Source organism: Nerophis lumbriciformis, linkage group LG13 (assembly GCF_033978685.3).
Source record: "Nerophis lumbriciformis linkage group LG13, RoL_Nlum_v2.1, whole genome shotgun sequence".
In the NCBI taxonomy this organism is placed as follows: Eukaryota; Metazoa; Chordata; class Actinopteri; order Syngnathiformes; family Syngnathidae; genus Nerophis; species Nerophis lumbriciformis.
The window spans coordinates 35505421-35531409 of NC_084560.2; the positions used below are offsets into that span (position 1 = coordinate 35505421).

Genomic DNA, 25989 nt, shown 5'->3' on the forward strand with positions numbered 1-25989 from the left:
TTCATGAGGACACGTGCAGACAGACATTTAAAAGCCAAAGAAAAACCAAAGCGCGGTGAAATAAGCCGACTTAAAACGCATCCGGACGGTATTCACATTTCTTTGTTTTTTATTTTTTAATACATTTGCAAAAAAACTGTTCACATTGTCATTGCTGGGTATTGTGTTGTGAATTTTGAGGGCGAAAACAAATGTATTGTTTTGGAATAAGGCTGTAACATAACTGTGAAGACTTCCTGGATGCAGTGGAGTTTACATGTGATTAGCAAAAAAAAAAAAACTAATTTCTGTAGAAACTGCGGCTGAATGCTAAAAAACCTAAGTGCTAACAGTAAAAATGATAGCGAAAATTAAAACATGTCTGTTAGATGCATATCTGCAAAAGCCTGCATGCTAACATACTTAGCACGGTAATAGTTAGCATGAGTTAAGTACTAAAAAGTGTGAGTTTGAGGTGTATCCCTCATAGCTTGGCAGGCTAAGTTAGCATGTGTTAAGTACCAAAATGTATGTGCATAAGGTGTATCCCTGCAAAAACAGCAACAACAAAAAAAGATAACATGCTAAAATACTTAGCACGCTAACGGTTAGCATGTGTCAAGTACTAAAATGTATGAGTCTGAGGCTTATCCCTGCAAAAATAGCTATAAAAGCTAGCATGCTCTCTATGTATGTTAAAAAAGGTAGCATGCTAGCCAAAAAGAAAACATGTCCCTGATAAATAGCGTATATCTCTGCAAAAAATTGTTTAAAAAAGCTAGCATGCTAACGTACTTAGCACGGTAAGTTAGCATGCGTTAAGTACCAAAATATATAAGTCTGAGGTGTATCCCTGCAAAAAATAGCTCAAAATGCTAGCAGTTGACATTTGTCAAGTTCCAAAATGTATGAGTCTGAGGCATATCCCTGCAAAAATAGCTATAAAAGCTAGCATGCTAACATACTTGGCATGCTAACAGCTAACATGTGTCAAGTACCAAAATGTATGAGTCTGAGGCTTATCTCTGCAAAAATAGCTTAAAAGGGATGGCATGCTAACATACTTAAAACACTAACGGTTAGCATGTGTCAAGTACCAAAATGTATGAGTCTGAGGTGTATACCTGCAAAAAGAGCTATAAAAGCTAACATGCTATCTATGTATGTTAAAAAGCCGAAACGCTAACAGTTAGCATGCTAGCCAAAAAGAAAACATGTCCCTGATAAATAGTGTATATCCCTGCAAAAAATTGTTTAAAAAAGCTAGCATGCTAACGTACTTAGCAGGGTAAGTTAGCATGCGTTAAGTACCAAAATATATAAGTCTGAAGTGTATCCTTGCAAAAAATAGCTCAAAAAGCTAACATGCTAACAGTTAAGATATGTCAAGTACCAAAATGTATGAGTCTGAGGCATATCCCTGCAAAAATAGCTATAAAAGCTAGCAAGCTAACATACTTGGCATGCTAACAGTTAACATGTGTCAAGTACCAAAATGTATGAGTCTGAGGCTTATCTCTGCAAAAATAGCTTAAAAGGGATGGCTTGCTAACATACTTAAAACACTAACGGTTAGCATGTGTCAAGTACCAAAATGTATGAGTCTGAGGTGTATACCTGCAAAAATAGCTATAAAAGCTAGCATGCTCTCTATGTATGTTAAAAAGCCTAAACGCTAACAGTCAGCATGCTAGCCAAAAAGAAAACATGTCCCTGATAAACAGCGTATATCCCTGCAAAAAATTGTTTAAAAAAGCTAGCATGCTAACGTACTTAGCAGGGTAAGTTAGCATGCGTTAAGTACCAAAATATATAAGTCTGAAGTGTATCCTTGCAAAAAATAGCTCAAAAAGCTAGCATGCTAACAGTTAATATATGTCAAGTACCAAAATGTATGCGTCTGAGGCGTATCCCTGCAAAAATAGCTGCAAAAGCTAGCATGCTAACATACTTAGCACGGTAACAGTATGTGTCAAGTGATAAAATGTGTGAGTCTGAGGTGTATCCCTGCAAAAGTAGCTCAAAAAGCTAGCATACTAACGTGCCTAGCATACTAACGATTAACATGTGTCGAGTACCTAAATGTTTTCCAAATTAAATATATTTTTAAATGTTTTCATCTATAAACTTTCTTTTTAATTGATTTTTCAAAAGTTTGATTCGATTTAGAATGGGGTTGAATAAGAATCGCAATTCGGATGTGAGTCGATTTTATTGCACTTACGTGATTACTAAAATAATCACGTAAGTGATTCAGTAGAGTGCTCTTGGAATCACTGAAAAAAGCTTTTATCGAGGCCACAGTTTGACCCTGGAACAGACTATTTCTACTTACATTACTTCCGACGGAAACAATTGATGGTAAATTCCAACCACCGGTAATCGGGAATCGTACAACACCCTGGACCTTTAAAGTTCTACTGGGACACGGAGACCATAGAACAATAGTACGTGGGCTTCATCTAGGGGTACGCCAAAGAATCACCCAATCAAATATTCAAACACAGTGTTGCCGTTCAAACTGTGCGTAATGGTACAGTGGCCAGAAATATTAAATATACTGGTGAAATAAAATAATCTGCCTTGTTTTTAATGAATACTTAGGCCTACTACGCTACTGTATTTTACTGGAGATCACTATGGTGGAACATGGAGAGCCATGGAAGATGCAAAAAAAACTAAGTTGTAAAAAAGGTTTTCCATAACACCCCCCACCACACACACACACACACACACACACACACACACACACACACACACACACACACACAAACTTGTAATGGAAGAAGTGACTCAAAAAGCACACAGACTGTGTATTTTGTCGTACTTTATGTTGCCATCTTCTGTGTTTTTACGTGGCCTCCTCTCATCGTAATTTCCATTTTTCAAGTATCAATATAATTTTGTTGTGCAACATTAAAACGCTGGTGAACAAATCGGGTGTTTGAGGGCAGAAAGACGTCACAGATGACAACGTGACGCTGAGATAAGACTTCCTTCTTTCACTTCTTGGCACTTTCATTTGTGAAATTTGAGAAAACACACAAAAACATATATATATACATATATATATATATATATGTATATATATATATATATATATATATATATATATATATATATATATATATATATATATATATATATATATATATATATATATATACATATACACACTGTGTATATATATATATATACAGTCGCGATCAAAAGTTTACATACACTTGTAGAGAACATAATGTCATGGCTGTCTATGTGATGGCAGATGAAACAAAAATTAAGCTGTTTGGCCACATTACCCAGCAATATGTTTGGAGGAGAAAAGGTGAGGCCTTTAATATCAGGAATACCAGGCCTACTGTCAAGCATGGTGGTGGTAGTGTTATGCTCTGGGCCTGTTTTGCTGCCAGTTGAACTGGTGCGTTACAGAGAGTAAATGGGACAATGAAAAAGGAGGATTACCTCCAAATTCTTCAGGACAACCTAAAATCATCAGCCCGGAGGTTGGGTCTTGGGCGCAGTTGGGTGTTCCAACAGGACAATGACCCCAAACACACGTCAAAAGTGGTAAAGGAATGGCTAAATCAGGCTAGAATTAAGGTTTTGGAATGGCCTTCCCAAAGTCCTGACTTAAACGTGTGGACAATGCTGAAGTAACAACTTCATGTCAGAAAACCAACACAATTAGCTGAACTGCACCAATTTTGTCAAGAGAAGTGGTCAAAAATTCAACCAGAAGCTTGTGGATGGCTACCAAAAGCGCCTTATTGCAGTGAAACTTGCCAAGGGACATGTAACCAAATATTAACATTGCTGTATGTATACTTTAGAACCAGCAGATTTGCTCACATTTTCAGTAGACCCATAATAAATTCATAAAAGAACCAAACTTCATGAATGTTTTTTGTGACCAAAAAGTATGTGCTCCAATCAGTTGTAGAAATTATTGGAAACTCAAGACAGCCATGACATTATGTTCTTTACAAGTGTATGTAAACTTTTGATCGCGACTGTATATACATATACTGTATATACATATACTGTATATATGTGTATATATATATATATATATATATATATATATATATACATACATACATATAATATATAGTTAAACAAAATTAAATAATACAATTACATATATATATATATATATATATATATATATATATATATATATATATATATATATATATATATATATATACATACATACACATATTGGTGTTGTTCCGATACCAATATTTTCGTACCGGTACCAAAATGTATTTCAATACTTTTCGGTAAATGGCTAAAAAAGGGGGACCACAAAAAAATTGCATTATTGGCTTTATTTTAACAAAAAATCTTAGGGTACATTAAACATATGTTTCTTATTGCAGTTAAATCCTTAAATGAAACTGTGAACATACAAGACAACTTGTCTTTTAGTAGTAAGTAAACAAACAAAGGCTCCTAACTAGTCTGCTGACATATGCAGTAACATATTGTGTCATTTATCATTCTATTTTCTCAACATTATTAATCTACTTGTTCATTTACTGTTAATATCTGCTTACTTTCTCTTTCAACACGTTTTATCTACATTTCTGTTCAAATGTAATAATCACTTATTCTTCTGTTGTTTGATTCTTTACATTAGTTTTGGATGATACCACAAATGTAGGTATCGATCCGATACCAAGTCATTACAGGATAATACATTGGTCATATTTAAAGTCCTCATGTGTTCAGGGACATATTTCCTGAGTTCATAAACATAATATAAACATTTTTTTAAAGCAAAAAATATTTTGTGACGATAAAAAATATTGATGTAATCATAGTAGTATCGACTAGATACGCTATTGTACTTGGTATCATTACAGTGGATGTCAGGTGTAGATCCACCCATGGAGTTTGTTTACATTGTGACGCCGGTGAGCTACAGTGTGTAGTGAAGCATGTTTAGCTATTCCTCGTCCTGCAGTAAGAAACTTACTTTATTTGTTGCTATGGAGGTCAGGATTAGTGATTAAGAAGTAACTAAAACACTGCAGACTGCGGATGGACTTCAGCCCCTAGCTAGCAAGCCATGTCTTAAAGCACCTCTTCCTGAGGGCGTTTCAGTGTTATAACTTCACCTTTATCTTTAGTTTTTAGACCAAAATATATATATATATGTTTATATATATATATATATATATACAGTATATTTATATATAATTACATTTTATTTAACTATTATATATATATATATATATATATATATATATATATATATATATATATATATATATATATATTAGGGATGTCCTATAATGGTCTTTTGCCGATATCCGATATTCCGATATTGTCCAACTCTTTAATTACCGATACTGATATCAATCGATATATGCAGTCGTGAAATTAACACATTATTATGCCTAATTTGGACAACCAGGTATGGTGAAGATAAGGTACTTTTTAAAAAAATTAATAAAATAAGATAAATAAATTAAAAACATTTTCTTGAATAAAAAAGAAAGTAAAACAATATAAAAACAGTTACATAGAAACTAGTAATTAATGAAAATGAGTAAAATTACCTGTTACAGGTTAGTACTATAAGTGGACCAGCAGCACGCACAATCATGTGTGCTTACGGACTGTATCCCTTTCAGACTGTATTGATATATATTGATATATAATGTAGGAACCAGAATATTAATAACAGAAAGAAACAACCCTTTTGTGTGAATGAGTGTAAATGGGCGAGGGAGTTTTTTGGGTTGGTGCACTAATTGTAAGTGTATCTTGTGTTTTTTATGTTGATTTAATGAAAAAACAAAACAAAACAAAACGATACCGATAATAAAAAAAAACCGATACTGATCATTTCCGATATTTCATTTTAACGCATTTATCATCTCTAATATATATATATACATACATATATATAACACACATATATATATATATATACATACACAAATACCTATAATATATATATATATATATATATATATATATATACCTACTAAATATATGTATGCAGAATTCATCAAATACATACTTTAGTGTAAACAAAGACTTCATCATTCAGGCAGAGATATATGTCACAAAGTGTGTGCGTGTGTGTGTGTTCATATTGTGTGTGTGTGTTCATATTGTGTGTGACAGTGACATTTAAGGGCCGAGCAGTAAGTGGGCGTGGGGTTGCTCAATGAAAAGGCCACACTGTGTAACGCCACAGAGGGAGGCCATGCTTGACATCTGTGTGTGTGTGTGTGTGTGTGTGTGTGTGTGTGTGTGTGTGTGTGTGTGTGTGTGTGTGTGTGTGTGTGTGTGTGTGTAAATTAGCCAGTCTTGTCTCATGCTGCATACTGTGTCCAATTTCAGCAGAAGCAGCTACAGAACATTAAACCTACAAAAGCAGCCCAACACCAAACTCCAGAGGAAAAAGTGTCCCTTTTAGGGTTTCGCCACAAGCTTGCTATCAAAATTGACCTCCAGAAGAACATTGAAGCATTTGAATGCATCACTGAGAGCTCCTCTCTACTACAAAGATCAATCACATGTCACCTGTTGCTCCAGAAGAACAACTATTATAACTTTGATTACCACTGACCGGCAGTCAGTTTGTAAGCGGCGGGGGCGTGGCCAGGCGGTGAGGGGGCGTGATCGACGTCATCATAGAATTTGCATAATTGGCTATGTTGCATTTATTTTTGATAAAGACTAAATGTATTATATACTTTTCAAGATCAGCCTGTTATAAGTTATTTGTATAAACATATGTTTATGTTTAAACACACACACACACACACACACACACACACACACACACACACACACACACACACACACACACACACACACACACATCACCAAGATAAGTCAAACTTTATTGTCTAATTTCACATTTAACTTATTATTAGCATGAATGTCTCTCTAGCGCAGATCTCAATCATGTTTTGACACGCCCCCCCAGGGTAACCAAATTTTTTTTTCCTAACACAAAAGATGCTATCACGCCCGTCCCAAGATTTAGGTAGCACTGCATTAAAGGGGCTGTTTGGAACTTCCTCACAGTTACATTTTTCTAGGGGGACATAATTTGTTCGCGCCCTGTTTTTTTATTTATCTGTGTCAAAGTATACACTATTACGCTATTGCCTCTCACGCCCTCCCAAAAGTGAAAGTTTATTAATGTATGTGTGTCAAGATATATACGCTATTACACTATTGCCTCTCAAGCCCACCCAGAAGTGAATGTTTATTTATTTATCTTTGTCAAGGTATACACTATTGCCTCTCACACTGCCCGAAAATAATGTTTATTTATATATCTGTCTGTGTCAAGTTATACGCTATTATCTTTCACGCCCCCGATGTGAAAGTTTATTAATATAGCTGTACGAGTCAAAATATGCGCTATAACGGTATTGCCTCTCACGCCCCCCGCCCCCCGAAGTGAATGTTTATATATCAGTATTTGTCAAGATATAGGCCATTACACTATTGCCTCTCACGCCCCCTGAAGTGAACGTTTGTTTACCTTTATGTGTCAAGATATACACTATTGCCTCTCACGCACCACCAAAAGTGACTTTTTATTTATTTCTCTGTGCCAAGATATACGCTATTACGCAATTGCCTCTCACACCCCCTCAGAAGTGAATTTTTATTTATTTATATGTGCCAAGATATACGCTATTACGCAATTTCCTCTCACGCCCCCCTGAGGTAAAGGTTTATTAATTTATCTGTGTCAAGATTTACGCTATTGCCTCTCACGCCCCGCCAGAAGTGAAAGTTTATTTATTCATGTGTCAAGATTTACGCTATTGCCTCTCACGCTTCCCTGAAGTGAAAGTTATTTAATTTATCTGTGCCAAGCTATATGCTATTGCCTCTCACGCTCCTCCCCTAGGTGGAAGTTTATTCATTTATCTGTGCCAATATATATGTTATTACACTATTACCTCACGCCCCCTTGAAGTGAAAGTTTATTCATTTATCTGTGCCAATATATACGCTATTGCCTCTCATGCTCCACTGAAGTGAAAGTTTATTCATTTATCTGTGCCAAGCTATACGCTATTTCCTCTCACGCCCCCCCGAAGTGAAAATGTGTTCATTTATCTGTGCCAATATATACACTATTACGCTATTGCCTCTGACGCCCCCCCAGAAGTGAAAGTTTATTAATTTATGTGTGTCAAGATTTACGCTATTGCCTCTCACGCCCCCCCAAAAATGAAAGTTTAATAATGTATGTTTATCAAGATATACGCTATTACCTCTCACGCCCCCCAGAAGTGAAAGTTTATTAATTTATGTTCGTCAAGATTTACGGCATTGCCTCTCACGCTGAAGTGAAAGTCAACTCATTTATCTGTGCCAATATATACGCTATTGCCTCTCACGCCCCCCCGAAGCGAAAGTTTATTCATGTATCTGTGCCAAGATATATGCTATTATGCTATTGCCTCTCACGCCCTCACCAGAAGTGAAAGTTTATTCATCTATGTGTGGCATGATGTACGCTATTACGCCATAGCCTCTCACGCCTCCCCCCCACCACACATGTAACGCCACTATTTGAGGAGCACTGCTTTAGCGCCTCCTACCTTGTCGCTGTCCACAGTGTTCTGCGAGGTTCTGGAGGCGATGGAGATGGTGTCCGGCTGGCTGCCGCCGTCTCCTTGGCTGTCTCCGTCTTCGCCTCCGTCCCTGAACAAACATGTTTTACGAGCTGGCGTTATTTTTATTTAATAATAAAAGCCAGGCCTTTAATCAGTGACATTTAAATAAAATAAAAAATTAAAATTAAAATAAACATTGCTATCAACAGCTGTGGCTGTAGGAAGCCTCCCGGTGTAGTGTGAACTCCCATTGGTGCTGTCAATGCCGACTCAGCACTTTACAACATCATGTGTCAGACTTGCGACTTAAAGATAGTTTAGCGGCGAGCTTAGCTATTAGCACGCCCGCTCCTGGTTTACTCTTGATGTGTAACATGTCGTCCTCCAGTGATAGTACACTTTAAGTTGATAATTAAAATACTAAGAAATGCAGTTTATCTGCGGTAATGGAGGAGATTATTATTAATTTAGTGGAGTGCTCCACACTGTGTATGGAGACACATAATTAGCTGCTGGCTTGTCAGCCGGCAGACTTAATATAAATACAATGTCCCACAAGGGATCTGCATTAATCTGCATTAATCGTCAATTATATGCATTAATCGCCATTAATCTGCATGAATCAGCATTAATCGCCATTCTTCTGCATTAATCGCCGTTAATCGCCATTATTCTGCATTAATCGCCATTAATCGGCATTAACTGGGATTGATCGGCATTAATCGCCAATAATCAGCAATAATCGCCATTAATCTGCATGATCGCCGTAATCTGCATGAATCGGCGTTAATCTGCATTAATCGCCATTAACTGGGATTGATCGGCATTAATCGCCAATAATCAGCAATAATCGCCATTAATCTGCATGATCGCCGTAATCTCCATTAATCGGCATTAATCGCCATTAAGATGCATTAATCGCCATTAATTTGCATTAACTGGGATTGATCGGCATTAATCGCCAATAATCTGCAATAATCGCCAATAATCTGCATGATCGCCATTAATCTGCATGATCGCCGTAATCTGCATGAATCGGCGTTAATCTGCATTAATCGCCATTAACTGGGATTGATCGGCATTAATCGCCAATAATCAGCAATAATCGCCATTAATCTGCATGATCGCCGTAATCTCCATGAATCGGCATTAATCGGCATTAATCTGCATTAATCGCCATTAAGATGCATTAATCGCCATTAATTTGCATTAACTGGGATTGATCGGCATTAATCGCCAATAATCTGCAATAATCGCCAATAATCTGCATGATCGCCATAATCTGCATGATCGCCGTAATCTGCATGAATTGGCATTAATCTGCATTAATCAGCATTAATCTGCGTTGATCTGCATTAATCTGCATTAATCGGCATTAATCTGCATTAATCGCCATTAATCTGCATTAACTGGGATTGATCAGCATTAATCGCCATTAATCTGCACGATCGCTATAATCTGCATGATCGCCGTAATCTGCATGAATCGGCGTTAATCTGCATTAATCGCCATTAACTGGGATTGATCGGCATTAATCGCCAATAATCAGCAATAATCGCCATTAATCTGCATGATCGCCGTAATCTCCATGAATCGGCATTAATCTGCATTAATCGCCATTAAGATGCATTAATCGCCATTAATTTGCATTAACTGGGATTGATCGGCATTAATCGCCAATAATCTGCAATAATCGCCAATAATCTGCATGATCGCCATAATCTGCATGATCGCCGTAATCTGCATGAATCGGCATTAATCTGCATTAATCTGCATTAATCAGCATTAATCTGCGTTGATCTGCATTAATCGGCATTAATCTGCATTAACTGGGATTGATCAGCATTAATCGCCATTAATCTGCACGATCGCTATAATCTGCATGATCGCCGTAATCTGCATGAATCGGCGTTAATCGGCATTAATCTGCATTAATCAGCATTAATCGGCATTAATCTGCATTAATCGCCACTAATCTGCATTAACTGGGATTGATCGGCATTAATCGCCAATAATCTGCAATAATCGCCATTAATCTGCATGATCGCCATAATCTGCATGATCGCCGTAATCTGCATGAATCGGCGTTAATCGCCATTAATCGGCATTAATCGCCATTAATTTGCATTAATCGGCCTTAACTGGGATTGATCGGCATTAATCGCCAATAATCTGCAATAATCGCCATTAATCTGCATGATCGCCGTAATCTGCATGAATCGGCGTTAATCTGCATTAATCAGCATTAATCTGCATTAATTCGCATTAATCGCCAATAATATGCATTAATTGGCATTAATCTGCATAATTGCCATTAATCTGCATTAATCGGCATTAACTGGGATTGATCGGCATTAATCGCCAATAATCAGCAATAATCGCCATTAATCTGCATGATCGCCGTAATCTGCATGAATCGGCGTTAATCTGCATTAATCGCCATTGACTGGGATTGATCGGCAACAATCGCCAATAATCTGCATGATCGCCGTAATCTGCATGAATCGCCATTAATATGCATTAATCGCCATTAATCTGTATTAATCGCCATTAATCTGCATTAACTGGGATTGATCTGCATTAATCGCCAATAATCTGCAATAATCGCCATTACTCTGCATGATCGCCATAATCTGCATGATCGCCGTAATCTGCATGAATCGGCGTTAATCGGCATTAATCGCCATTAATCTGCATTAATCGGCATTAATCTGCAAAAATCGACATTAATCTGCAAAAATCGACATTAATCTGCATTATCGCCGTTATCTGCATGAATCAGCGTTAATCGGCATTAATCTGCATTAATCTGCATTAATCGGCATTCATCTGCATTAATCGCCAATAATATGCATTAATTGGGATTGATCGGCATTAATCGCCAATAATCTGCAATAATCGCCATTAATCTGCATGATCGCCATAATCTGCATGATCGCCGTAATCTGCATGAATCGGCGTTAATCGGCATTAATCGCCATTAATCTGCATTAATCGGCCTTAACTGGGATTGACCGGCATTAATCGCCAATAATCTGCAAAAATCGACATTAATCTGCATTATCGCCGTTATCTGCATGAATCGGCGTTAATCTGCATTAATCAGCATTAATCTGCATTCATCTGCATTAATTCGCATTAATCGCCAATAATATGCATTAATTGGCATTAATCTGCATAATTGTCATTAATCGGCATTAATCGGCATTAACTGGGATTGATCGGCATTAATCGCCAATAATCAGCAATAATCGCCATTAATCTGCATGATCGCCGTAATCTGCATGAATCGGCGTTAATCTGCATTAATCGCCATTGACTGGGATTGATCGGCAACAATCGCCAATAATCTGCATGATCGCCGTAATCTGCATGAATCGCCATTAATCTGCATTAATCGCCATTAATCTGTATTAATCGCCATTAATCTGCATTAACTGGGATTGATCTGCATTAATCGCCAATAATCTGCAATAATCGCCATTACTCTGCATGATCGCCATAATCTGCATGATCGCCGTAATCTGCATGAATCGGCGTTAATCGGCATTAATCGCCATTAATCTGCAAAAATCGACATTAATCTGCAAAAATCGACATTAATCTGCATTATCGCCGTTATCTGCATGAATCAGCGTTAATCGGCATTAATCTGCATTAATCGGCATTCATCTGCATTAATCGCCAATAATATGCATTAATTGGCATTAATCGCCATTCATCTGCATTAATTGCCATTAATCTGCATTAATCGGCATTAACTGGGATTGATCAGCAATAATCGCCATTAATCTGCATGATCGCCGTAATCTGCATGAATCGGCGTTAATCTGCATTGATCGGCAATAATCGCCATTAATCTGCATGATCGCCGCAATCTCCATGAATCGGCGTTAATCGCCATTAATCTGCATTAATCGCCATTAATCTGCATTAACTGGGATTGATCTGCATTAATCGCCAATAATCTGCAATAATCGCCATTAACCTGCATGATCACCATAAACTGCATGATCGCCGTAATCTGCATGAATCGGCATTAATCGCCATTAATCTGCATTAATCGGCATTAACTGGGATTGATCGGCATTAATCGCCAATAATCTGCAAAAATCGACATTAATCTGCATTATTGCCGTTATCTGCATGAATTGGGGTTAATTGGCATTAATCTGCATTAATCGGCATTCATCTGCATGAATCGGCATTAATCTGCATTAATCGCTAATAATATGCATTAATTGGCATTAATCGCCATTAATCTGCATTATTCTGCATTAATCTGCATTAATTGGCATTAACTGGGATTGATCGGCATTAATCGCCAATAATCTGCAATAATCGCCATTAATCTGCATGATCGCCGTAATCTGCATGAATCGGCGTTAATCGCCATTAATCTGCATCATTCGGCATTAATATGCATTAATCGCGATTAATCGTCAAGGCAATCACATACTTTTGCATGAAAATGGGCCGATACTGATCGGTGGCCGATACTAAAAAACAAAAACGCTTTAAACCAAAATGGCCCGACTTCCTGTATATTTTATAGCACGTCTCTTGAGACTTTCTTTTGTGGATTAACATAAAAATAATTTTGCTAAGTGAAATTTTTCAAACAGTCTCGTATTTTTGAGCAGGGAAAAACAAAAAAACAAACAAAAAAAACAGAAATGTAAAGACATTTCAGAAAATGATGCAGTTGTAATCGTTTTTGAAAGAGTATTTTTGAAAATAAAAGCGTCACCTCTTGGCGGTGTTCCGAGGTTTGGCGAGCGCCGCCGTCTTTGGCAGCTGAACGGGCTCTTTCAGCGCCCCCTTCAGGTGGGTCATCCTCTCCTGGATCACCTCCCTGATGTTCTTGATCCACTCCTGTTTGGCCTCCACACCCGACGCCTGCACCACCGGCAGCAAGCCATGCGTTACATAACATCCATGTTCTATATCTAGCATCTTAACTCTTGAAACTAACTTTACAGGTATAGACCTCTTTTGGTAGTTGGCCCACACTAACTGTTAGCATGCTAGCTATTTTAGCTCATTCTGCGGGTATACTCATCGGGGTCGTACATGTTGGTACTTGATGGATGCTAACAGCATGTGTGAAATAACAAAAATATTTGACTCTGAGGTATACACTTGTAAAATTAGCTAAAAAGCTAGCATGCTAATGTTAACATGCTAAGAGTTAATATGCATCACATATCAAAATATTTGACTCTGACGTGTACATCTGTAAAATTACCTAAAAAGCTACTAATTACTACTAATTTTAGCATGCTAACATTAAAACATGCTAATAATGTCCACAGATTCAAACAGTTCCAAAGTCAAAATAAAATAAAAAGCTAACTTGCTAACATTTTTGGCTAGCTTTACAGGTATAAACCTCAGAGTCATATATTTTGGTACTTGACGCATACACACTGTTAGCATGTCTGCTATTTTAGCTAATTTTGCGGGTGTACACTTGAGTCATACATTTGATTACTTGATGGATGCTAACAGCATGTGTGAAATAACAACATATTTGACTCTGAGGTTTACACCTGTAAAATTAACTAAAAAACTAGCATGCTAAAGTTAGCATGTTAGCATGCTAAAAGTTAGCAAGCGTCAAGTATCAAGATATATTACTCTGAGGTGTCTACCGTACCTGTAAAACTTGCTAAAAAAGTATAGCATGCTAATGTCTTCAGATTCAAACCGTTTCAAAATCAAAATGCTCTTTACTAAAAAGCTAACATGCTAACATTTTTGGCTAACTTTACAGGTGTAAACCTCAGAATCATTCTTTAGCTAATTTTGCTGGTGTACTCTTCAGAGTCATACATTTTGGTACTTAATGGATGCTAACAGCATGTGAGAAATAAAATATTGGATTCAGAGGCGTATATCTGTAAACTTAATTAAAAATCTAGAATTCTAATGTTAGCATATTAACAGGCTAAGAGTTAGCAGCCGTCAAGTATCAAAATATATACACGTAACATGCTAATGACAACCGATTCAAACCGTTCCAAAGTCAAACTGATCCATGCTAAAAAGCTAACATGCTAAAATTTTGAGCTAATTTTCCATGTGTGTTATTGTCCGTCTACTTGCCTTCAGCACCGTCTTGTTGTCAGACGAGGGCGTCCTTCCGGCCCAGAGAGCAAATTTACACGGGTCGCCTTCGATGTGCTCCGTCACCCCCAACTCTGACGTCTGCAAACATCAAAAACAATCACATAAAAGTCAATAAATAAAAAGAATAAAGCAATAAAATAAAAGGAACAATAAATAATAATCATTTAAAAAATGGCATACGGTTGAAATAATACTTGATTTAATATTATTTTTCTTTTTTTTCAATGCGGTTTTGGCTTCTCATCTACTAAGATTTTGAGTGTTAAATTGGAGCTAAGTTGGTTAATCGTGATGAAAGCTGAAGCAGCGAAGATGAAAACTAATAGAATATTGATACACCAACTAGGACTACGGGGTAAATAGTTGAAAAATCAGCAAAAATTAAGTTAGCATGCTAACAGTTAGCATGTGCCACGTAAGTTGTACAGTATGATTCTAAGGTGTGTGGCTGTGAAATTAGCTTTAAAAGTTAGTATGCTAGCATGCCAATGATAGCATGTTAACAGTTAGCATTTATCAAGTACCAAGTTGTATAACTATATGGTAAATGGTTGAGAAAAGAGCAAAACAAAGTTATCATGTGCCACGTAAGTTATACAGTATGATTCTAAGGCAGTGGTTCTTAACCTGGGTTCGATCCAACCCTAGGGGTTCGGCGGAGGTCAAGACACACCCGACTCATCGTGTAAATAAAAACTTCTCCCTATCGGCGTATTACGGATACGGCAACAGCAGAAGTCAGACTGATTTGCAGGTGTGTAATTTGTTGTGAGTTTATGCACTGTGTTGGTTTTGTTCTTTGAACAAGGTGATGTTCATGCACGGTTCATTTTGTGCATCAGTAAAAAAACATGGTAACACTTTAGTATGGGGAACATATTCACCATTAATTAGTTGCTTATTAACATGCAAATTAGTAACATATTGGCTCTTAACTAGTCATTATTAAGTACTTATTAATGCCTTATTCGACATGGCCTTATTATAACCCTAACCCTCTAACCCTGGCCCTAACCCTAACCAAATAACTCTAAATTAAGTCTTTGTTACTTAGAATATGTTCCCCTAGTGTCCAAAAAACTCTAAATTAAGTCTTTGTTACTTAGAATATGTTCCCCATACTAAAGTGTTACCAAAAACATATAACTTTGTCTTGAATTTGAAAAAAAAAAAAACATTTTATTTTTCACTAAAGAAGGGTTCGGTGAATGCGCATATGAAACTGGTGGTGTTCGGTACCTCCAACAAGGTTAAGAACCACTGCCCTAAGGCGTGTGGCTATGAAATTAGCTTTAAAAGTTAGCATGCTAGCATGCTAATGATAGCATGTTAACAGTTAGCATTTATCAAGTACCAAGTTGTATAACTATGTGGTAAATGGTTGAAAAAAGGTAAATGGTTGGAAAAATAGCAAAATAAAAGTTGGCATGCTAACAGTTAGCATGTATCACGCAAGTTATACGGTATGATTAAAGGTGTATGGCTGTGAAATTAGCTTTAAAAGTTAGCATGCTAATGATAGCATTTTAACAGTAAGCATACGGTATTTTCCGGACTATAAGTCGCAGTTTTTTTTCATAGTTTGGCCGGGGGTGCGACTTATACTCAGGAGCGACTTATGTGTGAAATTATTAACACATTACCGTAAAATATCAAATAATATTATTTATCTCATTCACGTAAGAGACTAGACGTATAAGATTTCATGGGATTTAGCGATTAGGAGTGACAGATTGTTTGGTAATATATTTCCCCCAAAAATGCGACTTATATATGGTTTTTTCCTTCTTTATTATGCATTTTCGGCCGGTGCGACTAATACTCCGGAGCGACTTATACTATATCAAGTACCAAGTTATATGACTATGGGGTAAATGGTTGGAAAAATAGCAACACAAAAACCTTAGTCACATAAGTTATAAAGTGTGATTAAAGGTGTATGGTTGTGAAATTAATTTGAAAAGTTAGCAAGCTCGCATGCAAATGCTAGCATGTTAACAGTTGGCATATATCAAGTACCAAGTTATATGACTATGTGGTAAATCGTTGAAAAAACAGCAACTTAAAATTAGCATGCTAACAGCCTAGCATGTTATACAGTATGATTCTAAGGTGTGGGGCTGTGAAATTAGCTTTAAAAGTTAGCCTGCTAGAAAACTAATGTTAGCATGTTAACAGTTAGCATATATCAAGTACCAAGTTATGTGACTATGGGGTAAATGGTTGAAAAAAATGCAAAAAAAAAAAGTTATCATGTGTCACACAAGGTATACAGTATGATTAAAGGTGTATGACTGTGAAATGACCTTATAAAGTGTCGATAAAAAAGGAGTGTGTGGAAGTGGACATAAGGGCAAAAGTACACACTACTGCCCCCTGTTGGTCAGTGTACTGCACTCACCAGTAGTTTGTGTTTGTATTGATATTTGGTTCTTCCTGACGAGTCCTTGAACTCCTTGCTGAAGACCAGAGAGAACTCGAACAGGAAGAGGTGTCGGTCCCGCCCCTTTCGGATCAGGGAGCGCGGGTCCCACACCTGGAAACTGTCCTGCAGGATCAGCTCGCCCTGAACCTCCAAGTTCTCCTCGAAACCTGCAAGGGAATGTAAGACACTGTAATTGACGCCTCTAAACTGCAGAGAGTACCAGGCACTTACTGTGTGGAACACATTCACACATACAGTAGTCTAACTGTTATTATTACACCTTTTATACTATTTCTTATATTTTATTTTATCATTGCACCTTTTAAATTATTTCTTATATCTTATTTTATTATTTCAGCTTTTATATGATTTCTTATATTTTATTTTATTTTATTATTTCACCTTTAACAGTATATTGTTTCTGATATTATATTTTATTATTGCACCTTTTATATAATTTCTTATATTTTATTTTGTTTTATTTTATTATTGCATATTTTATATAATTTATTGTATTTTATTATTGCACATTTTATATTATTTCTTGGATTTTATTTTATAATTGCACCTTATATACAGAGCGGCAATCTTTGAAGGTTGGTGACAATTTTCCGACGCGGAGCTTGGAAATTCCGACCTCCTAGAACGCACCATTAGCATGCTAAAGCTAGCTTTTCAGCATGCTAGTTTGTTGGGGGTTTTTGCTTGTTTTACAGGCAAACATTTAGGAGTCAACGCTTAGCTATCTGGCTAGCTAGTTCGGCTTTGTTTTTTTTTAGCATTACTATTAATTTTATGAAGTAAATAAATAATGTTGAAAATTTACATGACATTTAGAAAGGGGATAAGCGGTAGAAATGGATGGATGGGATGGATTTAGAAAGATTCCAGCGGCAATCTTTGAAGGTTGGTGACAATTTTCCGACGCGGAGCTTGGAAATTCCGACCTCCCAAAACGCACCATCAGCATGCTAGCGCTAGCTTTTCTAGTTTGTTGTTGTGGTTGTTGTTTTGCTCATTTTACAGGCAAACATTTAGGAGTCGACGCCTAGCTATCCGGCTAGCTAGTTCGGCTTTGTTTTTTTTCCAGCATTACTATTAATTTTATGAAGTAAATAAATAATGTTGAATATTTACATGACATTTAGAAAGATTCCACTCGAGAAAACACAAAAACGGATTGTTTTCGTCTTAGCTTTTGCGGGGAACTAACTACTCGGGGGAGTGTTGGTCTCCCTGTGGATGTTCGGACTCGGTACCTTCCGGCATAGCCAGAAAAAACACAAAAAAAACGACAAAAACTAATCAGAAGTGATAATACGGGATATTCGAGAAGCTTATATTGTTGTTTACATTCAGAGCCGCAATCTTTGAAGGTTGGTGACAATTTTCCGACGCGGAGCTTGGAAATTCCGACCTCCCAGAACGCACCATTAGCATGCTAACGCTAGTTTTTCAGCATGCTAGTTTGTTGGGGGTTTTTTGCTTGTTTTACAGGCAAACATTTAGGAGTCGACACTTAGCTATCTGGCTAGCTAGTTGGGCTTTGTTTTTTTTATAGCATTACTATTAATTTAATGAAGTAAATAAATAATGTTGAAGATTTACATGACATTTAGAGAAGGGATAAGCGGTAGAAAATGGATGGATGGGATGGATTTAGAAAGATTCCAGCGGCAATCTTTGAAGGTTGGTGACAATTTTCCGACGCGTAGCTTGGAAATTCCGACCTCCCAAAATGCACCATCAGCATGCTAGCGCTAGCTTTTCTAGTTTGTTGTTGTTGTTTTTTTGCTCATTTTACAGGCAAACATTTAGGAGTCGACGCCTAGCTATCCGGCTAGCTAGTTCAGCTTTGTTTTTTATAGCATTACTATTAATTTAATGAAGTAAATAAATAATGTTGAAGATTTACATGACATTTAGAGAAGGGATAAGCGGTAGAAAATGGATGGATGGGATGGATTTAGAAAGATTCCAGCGGCAATCTTTGAAGGTTGGTGACAATTTTCCGACGCGTAGCTTGGAAATTCCGACCTCCCAAAATGCACCATCAGCATGCTAGCGCTAGCTTTTCTAGTTTGTTGTTGTTGTTTTTTTGCTCATTTTACAGGCAAACATTTAGGAGTCGACGCCTAGCTATCCGGCTAGCTAGTTCAGCTTTGTTTTTTATAGCATTACTATTAATTTTATGAAGTAAATAAATAATATTGAATATTTACATGACATTTAGAAAGATTCCACTCGAGAAAACACAAAAACGGATTGTTTTCGTCTTCGCTTTTGCGGGGAACTAACTACTCGGGGGAGTGTTGGTCTCCCTGTGGATGTTCGGACTCGGCATGGCCAGAAAAAACATTAAAAAAAAACACAAAAACTAATCAGGAGTGATAATAAGGGATATTCGAGAAGCTTTTATTGTTGTTTACATTCAGAGCCGCAATCTTTGAAGGTTGGTGACAATTTTCCGACGCTGAGCTTGGAAATTCCGACCTCCTAGAACGCACCATTAGCATGCTAACGCTAGCTTTTCAGCATGCTAGTTTGTTGGGGGGTTTTGCTCGTTTTACAGGCAAACATTTAGGAGTCCAACCTTAGCTATCGGCTTTGGGTTTTTTTTAGCATTACTATTAATTTAATGAAGTAAATAAATAATGTTGAAGATTTACATGACATTTAGAAAGGGGATAAGCGGTAGAAATGGATGGATTTAGAAAGATTCCAGCGGCAATCTTTGAAGGTTGGTGACAATTTTCCGACGCGGAGCTTGGAAATTCCGACCTCCCAAAACGCACCAGTAGCATGCTAGCGCTAGCTTTTCTAGTTTGTTGTTGTTGTTGTTGTTGTTTTGCTCGTTTTACAGGCAAACATTTAGGAGTCGCCGCTTAGCTATCCGGCTAGCGAGTTCGGCTTTGTTTTTTTTATAGCATTACTATTAATTTTTATGAAGTATGTTGAATACTTTCATACAGTTTGGATTGTTTTCGTCATAGCTTTTGCGATGAACTAACTACTCGGGGTGTGTTGGGTCTCGGACTCGGTACCTTCCAGCATGGCCAGGTGCATGGCGTCGTTGGCTCGCTTGGGGACGCTCAGCATGACCTCTAGACCGTCTTTGATCTCCCCTTTGCCCTCCTCGCAGCAGGACAGCAACTCCTGCCCGCCGGGAAGTCGAGGACAGTCGTTATTATTATTATTATTATCGTCGTCGTCATAGTCACGCCGGTACCTTCAGCAGCAGCTGGTACTTGGTGATCCTCTGCACGGGTTTGATGAGGTAAGACGAGATGGAGTTGGCGAGTCCTCGCCGCTGCTGGATGTCCTGGACACACAGACACACTCATTCTAGCAGCGTGTACCTAATGAAGCGACCGCCTTCGCATTGCAGGGGATATGGAAATAATGCATCACCGCCCTCTGCTGGCAAAAAGGGGTAACTACAACCTTTTATTTCATGTGATTATTCACGTCATTGAGAATATTTCATGTCTTCGCACAGTAAAGGATGTATTCTCAGATTGTAAATAACCAAATGTAAATAATCAAATGTATATACTTGTTCTTATGCTTTCTGAACTCACTATGTTCTCTGCTCGCTGTACATATCCTACCAAGTCAGACCTACACTCTTTCAATGCCCATTTCTCTGATGATGCAATTGTTGATGACCATACTTGCCAACCCTCCCGGGTTTTCCGGGAGACTCCCGAAATTTAGCGCCTCTCCCGAAAACCTCGCAGGACAAATTTTCTCCCGAAAATCTCTCGAAATTCATGCAGACCTGAGTGACGTGTCGACAGCCTGTTTTCACGTCCGCTTTCCCACAATATAAACAGCGTGGCTGCCCAATCACGTTATAACTGTAGAATGATCGAGGGCGAGTTCTTGGTTTCTTATGTGGGTTTATTGTTAGGCAGTTTCATTAACGTCCTCCCAGCGCGGCAACAACACACAACAACAGCAGTCACGTTTTCGTCTACCGTAAAGCAGTTCGTCTGCCGTAAACAGCAATGTTGTGACACTCTTAAACAGGACAATACTGCCATCTACTGTACATGCATATGTGACAATAAGATCTACGGCTTTTAGAGAGTGCAGTGCACAACTGCGCACACAACAAGGAGACGAAGCAGAATGCATCATCAGAGAGGGTGTTATGCAGGGTTAGAAAAATAGTGACAGAGAATAGAACAAGGATGGGCAATTCAACCCTTAACTCAACAATGAGTAGATGAGTGTTATGTGTGTGTATATGTGTAAATAAATGAACACTGAAATGTAATCAAGTATTTCTCTTATTTATATATATATATATATATATATATATATATATATATATATATATATATAATAAAATAAAAAAATAAATATATATATATATATATATATATATAGCTAGAATTCACTGAAAGTCAAGTATTTCTTATATATATATATATATATATATATATATATATATGAAATACTTGACTTGGTGAATTCTAGCTGTAAATATACTCCTCCCCTCTTAACCACGCCCCCGACCACGCCCCCACCACCACCACACCTCCCGAAATCGGAGGTCTCAAGGTTGGCAAGTATGTTGATGACTGAAGTATGCTGTTATCAACCAAACCCTCCTCATCCCACCCCCCTGATTGTAAATCATGTAAATAATTCAATGTGTTCTATAATACACCTCATGGTGCAACCTGGACACATCATCAGTGATTCTCCCGGGGTCATAGGGTGTTTCGGGTCTTAATCAACCACCCTCACCCGGGCGACCCAGCCGAGGGTGATCAGTCCCTCGACTTGTGTCCAGGTAGCGCACTATGCCACGCGTCCCCCCTCTGACGGTCTGCTTTGGGGTTGCGCCGGTGGTGCTTGGAGGTTCTGGGCACTGTGGGGAGTGTCCGGGCCTGGATCCTCCTCCGTCTCATCAGGTGTCGTACAAGGTACTGGCACTGTGCGTTGCACCACGGGTTTCCTTAGGCAGACCATCTTGGTCTGATGTATCTTTAGGGTTTTTCGTAGCGTTGTACGGGTGCTCCCTTGCGAGAGCTGCAGCTTGGGATGCTACCCCTCCCTGCCCCGGTTGCCGTCTTTCCGGGCTGTCAACTGTATATACTCTGATGATTAACTTGTGTGATGACTGTATTATGATGATAGTATATATTTGTACCATGAATTGATTTACGTGGACCCCGACTTAAACAAGTTGAAAAACTTATTGGGGTGTTACCATTTAGTGGTCAATTGTACGGAATATGTACTGAACTGTGCAATCTACTAATAAAAGTCTCAATCAATCAATCAATTCTCACGTCAAAGAAAGTTCCGGCGTGTTCCAGAATGAGCTGACTGGAGTCGGGTTTGTTCTTGCAATAATCCACATAGATGTGGAACTTGTCAGCCTGCGGGAGGAACCACAACAATGTTAATAACAATAATAGAGACAATAATAATAATTAGAATAATCATGATAATAAAATGATTACAGTAATACTAAAAATAATGATAATTATCATATAAAATAGGGCAGCACGGTGGAACAGGGGTTAGTGCATGTGCCTCACAATACGAAGGTCTTGAGTAGAGATGTCCGATAATGGCTTTTTTGTCGATATCCGATATTGCCCAACTCTTAATTACCGATTCCGATATCAACCGATACCGATATATACAGTCGTGGAATTAACACATTATTATGCCTAATTTTGTTGTGATGCCCCGCTGGATGCATTAAACAATGTAACTTTACCATGAATTGATTAACGTGGACCCCGACTTAAACAAGTGGAAAAACTTATTGGGGTGTTACCATTTAGTGGTCAAGTGTACGGAATATGTACTGTACTGTGCAATCTACTAATAAAAGTTTCAATCAATCAATCAATCAATCAAAAAGAAGGTTTTCCAAAATAAGAGAACAACTTAAACTCCAGTTATGGAAAAAAGTGCCAACATGGCACTGCCATATTTAAAGTCAAAGTGCATTTTTTTTTTTTAACATGCCTCAAAACAGCAGCTTGGAATTTGGGACATGCTTTCCCTGAGATAATCCTAATACCCACTACAACTATGGGAAATACTATACTTTGACTTTCACAAAGTGCATTATTTATTTATTTTTTTAAAACATGCCTCAAAACAACAGCTTCAAAAACAATGAATGCACACAGCTTCCGTCCAGAGTATACTAGCCTACGTCCGTGTTTTACCGGATATGTACCGCTCCGTACAGCGGCGTTTTAAAAAGTCATTAATTTTACTTTTTGAAACCGATACCGATAATTTCCGATATTACATTTTAAAGCATTTATCGGCATACAGATATTATCGGACATCTCTAGTCTTGAGTAGTCCTAGGTTCCATCCCGGGCTCGGGAACTTTCTGTGTGGGGTTTGCATGTCCTCCCACCGCCAAAAACATGCACCTGGGGATAGGTTGATTGGCAACACTAAAATTGGCCCTAATGTTGTCTGTCTATCTGTGTTGGCCCTGCGATGAGGTGGCGACTTGTCCAGGGTGTACCCCGCCGTCCGCCCAAATGCAGCGGAGATAGGCTCCAGCACCCCCCGCGACCCCAAAAGGGACAAGCGGTAGAAAATGGAAATGTTTCACAAAAATAATGACAATAATATTAAAAGTTATAATCATAAAAATAATGATAGTAAACCTATAAATAATCATAAAAAGTGATACAAATAATTTTGTTAAAGGTGATCATTATTATAATACTAACATTATTGATAATAATAAAGTAATGATCATAATAAATTACTGATGATAATAATAAATATATTGATAAAGTTAATATTACCAATATTAATATTACTAATAATACTATTGATAATAATATTACTGACAATACTTATAATAACATAAATCATAACAATAAGGATGATGGTGATAATAGTAACACTAAAAATAATAATGATTAAAAGTAGTGACAATAACAATATTAATAATGAAAATATTAATAATAATGAAAATAATGATAGTAGTAATTATAACAATAATAGTGATTATTAAATAATTATAATAAAATAGTAATAATAATGAAAGTAATGATAATAGTAGTGATAACAATAATTATGATAATGACACAATAATATAGTAATAATAATATTAAAGATAGTAGTAACAATAATAATATTTATAATACCAACAATAATGATAACACTGATAATAATAATAATAATAATGATATTAATAATAATAGAAATAAGGATAATTATAATAGTAATTATAACAATAAAATAATGATATTCATGATAATAAAAATAATAATGATAGTAATAACAATAGTAAAAATGATGAAAATAATAATGATAATAATAATGCCTTACCCAGGTGACAAAGCAGTGTCCAACGTCCTCTGGCAGCTGCTCGTAATTGATCAGCTCCTTTAGGAAAATACTGCAACAACACAATACAAGTATGAAAAATACTGCAACAACACAATACAAGTATGAAAAATACTGCAACAACACAATAAAAGTATGAAAAATACTTCAACAACACAGTAAAAGTATTTTAAAAAAGTACTGCAGCAACACAGTAAAAGAATAAAAAATACTGCAACACAATACAAGTATGAATAATACTGCAACAACACAGTAAAAATATATGAAATACTGCAACAACACAAAAGTATTAAAAAATACTGCAACAACACAGTAAAAGTATAAAAAATACTGCAACAACAAAATAAAAGTATATACAATACTGCAACAACACAGTAAATAATACAAATACTGCAACAACACAGTAAAAGTATAAAACATACTGCAACAACAAAATAAAAGTATATACAATACTGTAACAACACAGTAAATAATACAAATACTGCAACAACACAGTAAAATAATAGAAGATAGTGCAACAACACAATCAAGAATATTCAAAATACTGCAACAACACAATTTAAGTATAAAACAAATACCGCAATAATACAGTAAAGGTATTAAAAAATGCTGCAACAACACAGTAAAATAATAAAAAATACTGCAACAACACAATAAAAGTATTTTAAAAATACTGCAACAACAAAGTAAAAATATAAAAAATGCTGCAACAACACAGTAAAAAAATAACAAATACTGCAAGTAAAATAATAAAGATACGGCAACAACACAGTAAATGTATAAAAAGTACTGCAACAACACAATAAAAGTATAAAAAATACTGCAACAACACAATAAAAGTATTTCAAAAATACTGCATCAACACAGTAAAAGTATAAAAAATGCTGCAACAACACAGTAAAAGAATAAAAACACTGCAATGCAGTAAAATAATAAAAATACCGCAACAGCACAGTAAAAGTATAAAAAGTACTGCAACAACACAATAAAAGTATAAAAAATACTGCAACAACACAATAAAAGTATATAAAAATATTGCAACAACACAATAAAAGTCTAAAAAATACTGCAACTACACAATAAAAGTATATAGAAATATTGCAACAACACAACAAAAGAACAACAAATACTGCAATCAAAAAATACAAGTCATATGTTGTCAATGAAAACACTGGGCTTGGTTCAGCAAGTTTTGAGTCTTTTTCCTACTTGTTGTGCACAAAGTTCCAACTAAAACAAACTTCTCAGACATTCTTACAAATGTCTCCTGAAAGGAGCAAAGATGTCCTTGAAGTACAGAATGATGAAGGCAGCCAGGAGAGAAGGAGCAGTCCACCTCCACAAAGCAGCACAAGACCACTCACTTTTTAAATGTATTTACATTAAAATGTTTGATTTTGTCTTGAAAATACTTTTAGCATTGAAAAAACACTTTTTCTTTAAAAGGTTATTTAACAATAAGCAATAATCCACCACAAAACTGTTTTAAGG

The 25989-nt window shown here is 36.7% G+C and overlaps 1 protein-coding gene across 1 annotated transcript in view; it reads right to left on the reverse strand.

Annotated features, from left to right (window-relative positions):
- kalrna (kalirin RhoGEF kinase a) overlaps positions 1–25989 on the reverse strand; it is a 261174-nt gene that overhangs the window by 92590 nt on the left and 142595 nt on the right. Inside the window, exons 33-40 of the mRNA XM_061970917.2 lie at positions 24481–24550; positions 22452–22541; positions 20375–20467; positions 20190–20301; positions 17122–17312; positions 14697–14798; positions 13339–13487; positions 8574–8676 (exon numbers count right to left, since the gene is read on the reverse strand). Of these exons, the coding sequence (XP_061826901.2) occupies positions 8574–8676; positions 13339–13487; positions 14697–14798; positions 17122–17312; positions 20190–20301; positions 20375–20467; positions 22452–22541; positions 24481–24550 (910 nt within the window). The remainder of the gene's footprint in view (positions 1–8573; positions 8677–13338; positions 13488–14696; positions 14799–17121; positions 17313–20189; positions 20302–20374; positions 20468–22451; positions 22542–24480; positions 24551–25989) is intronic.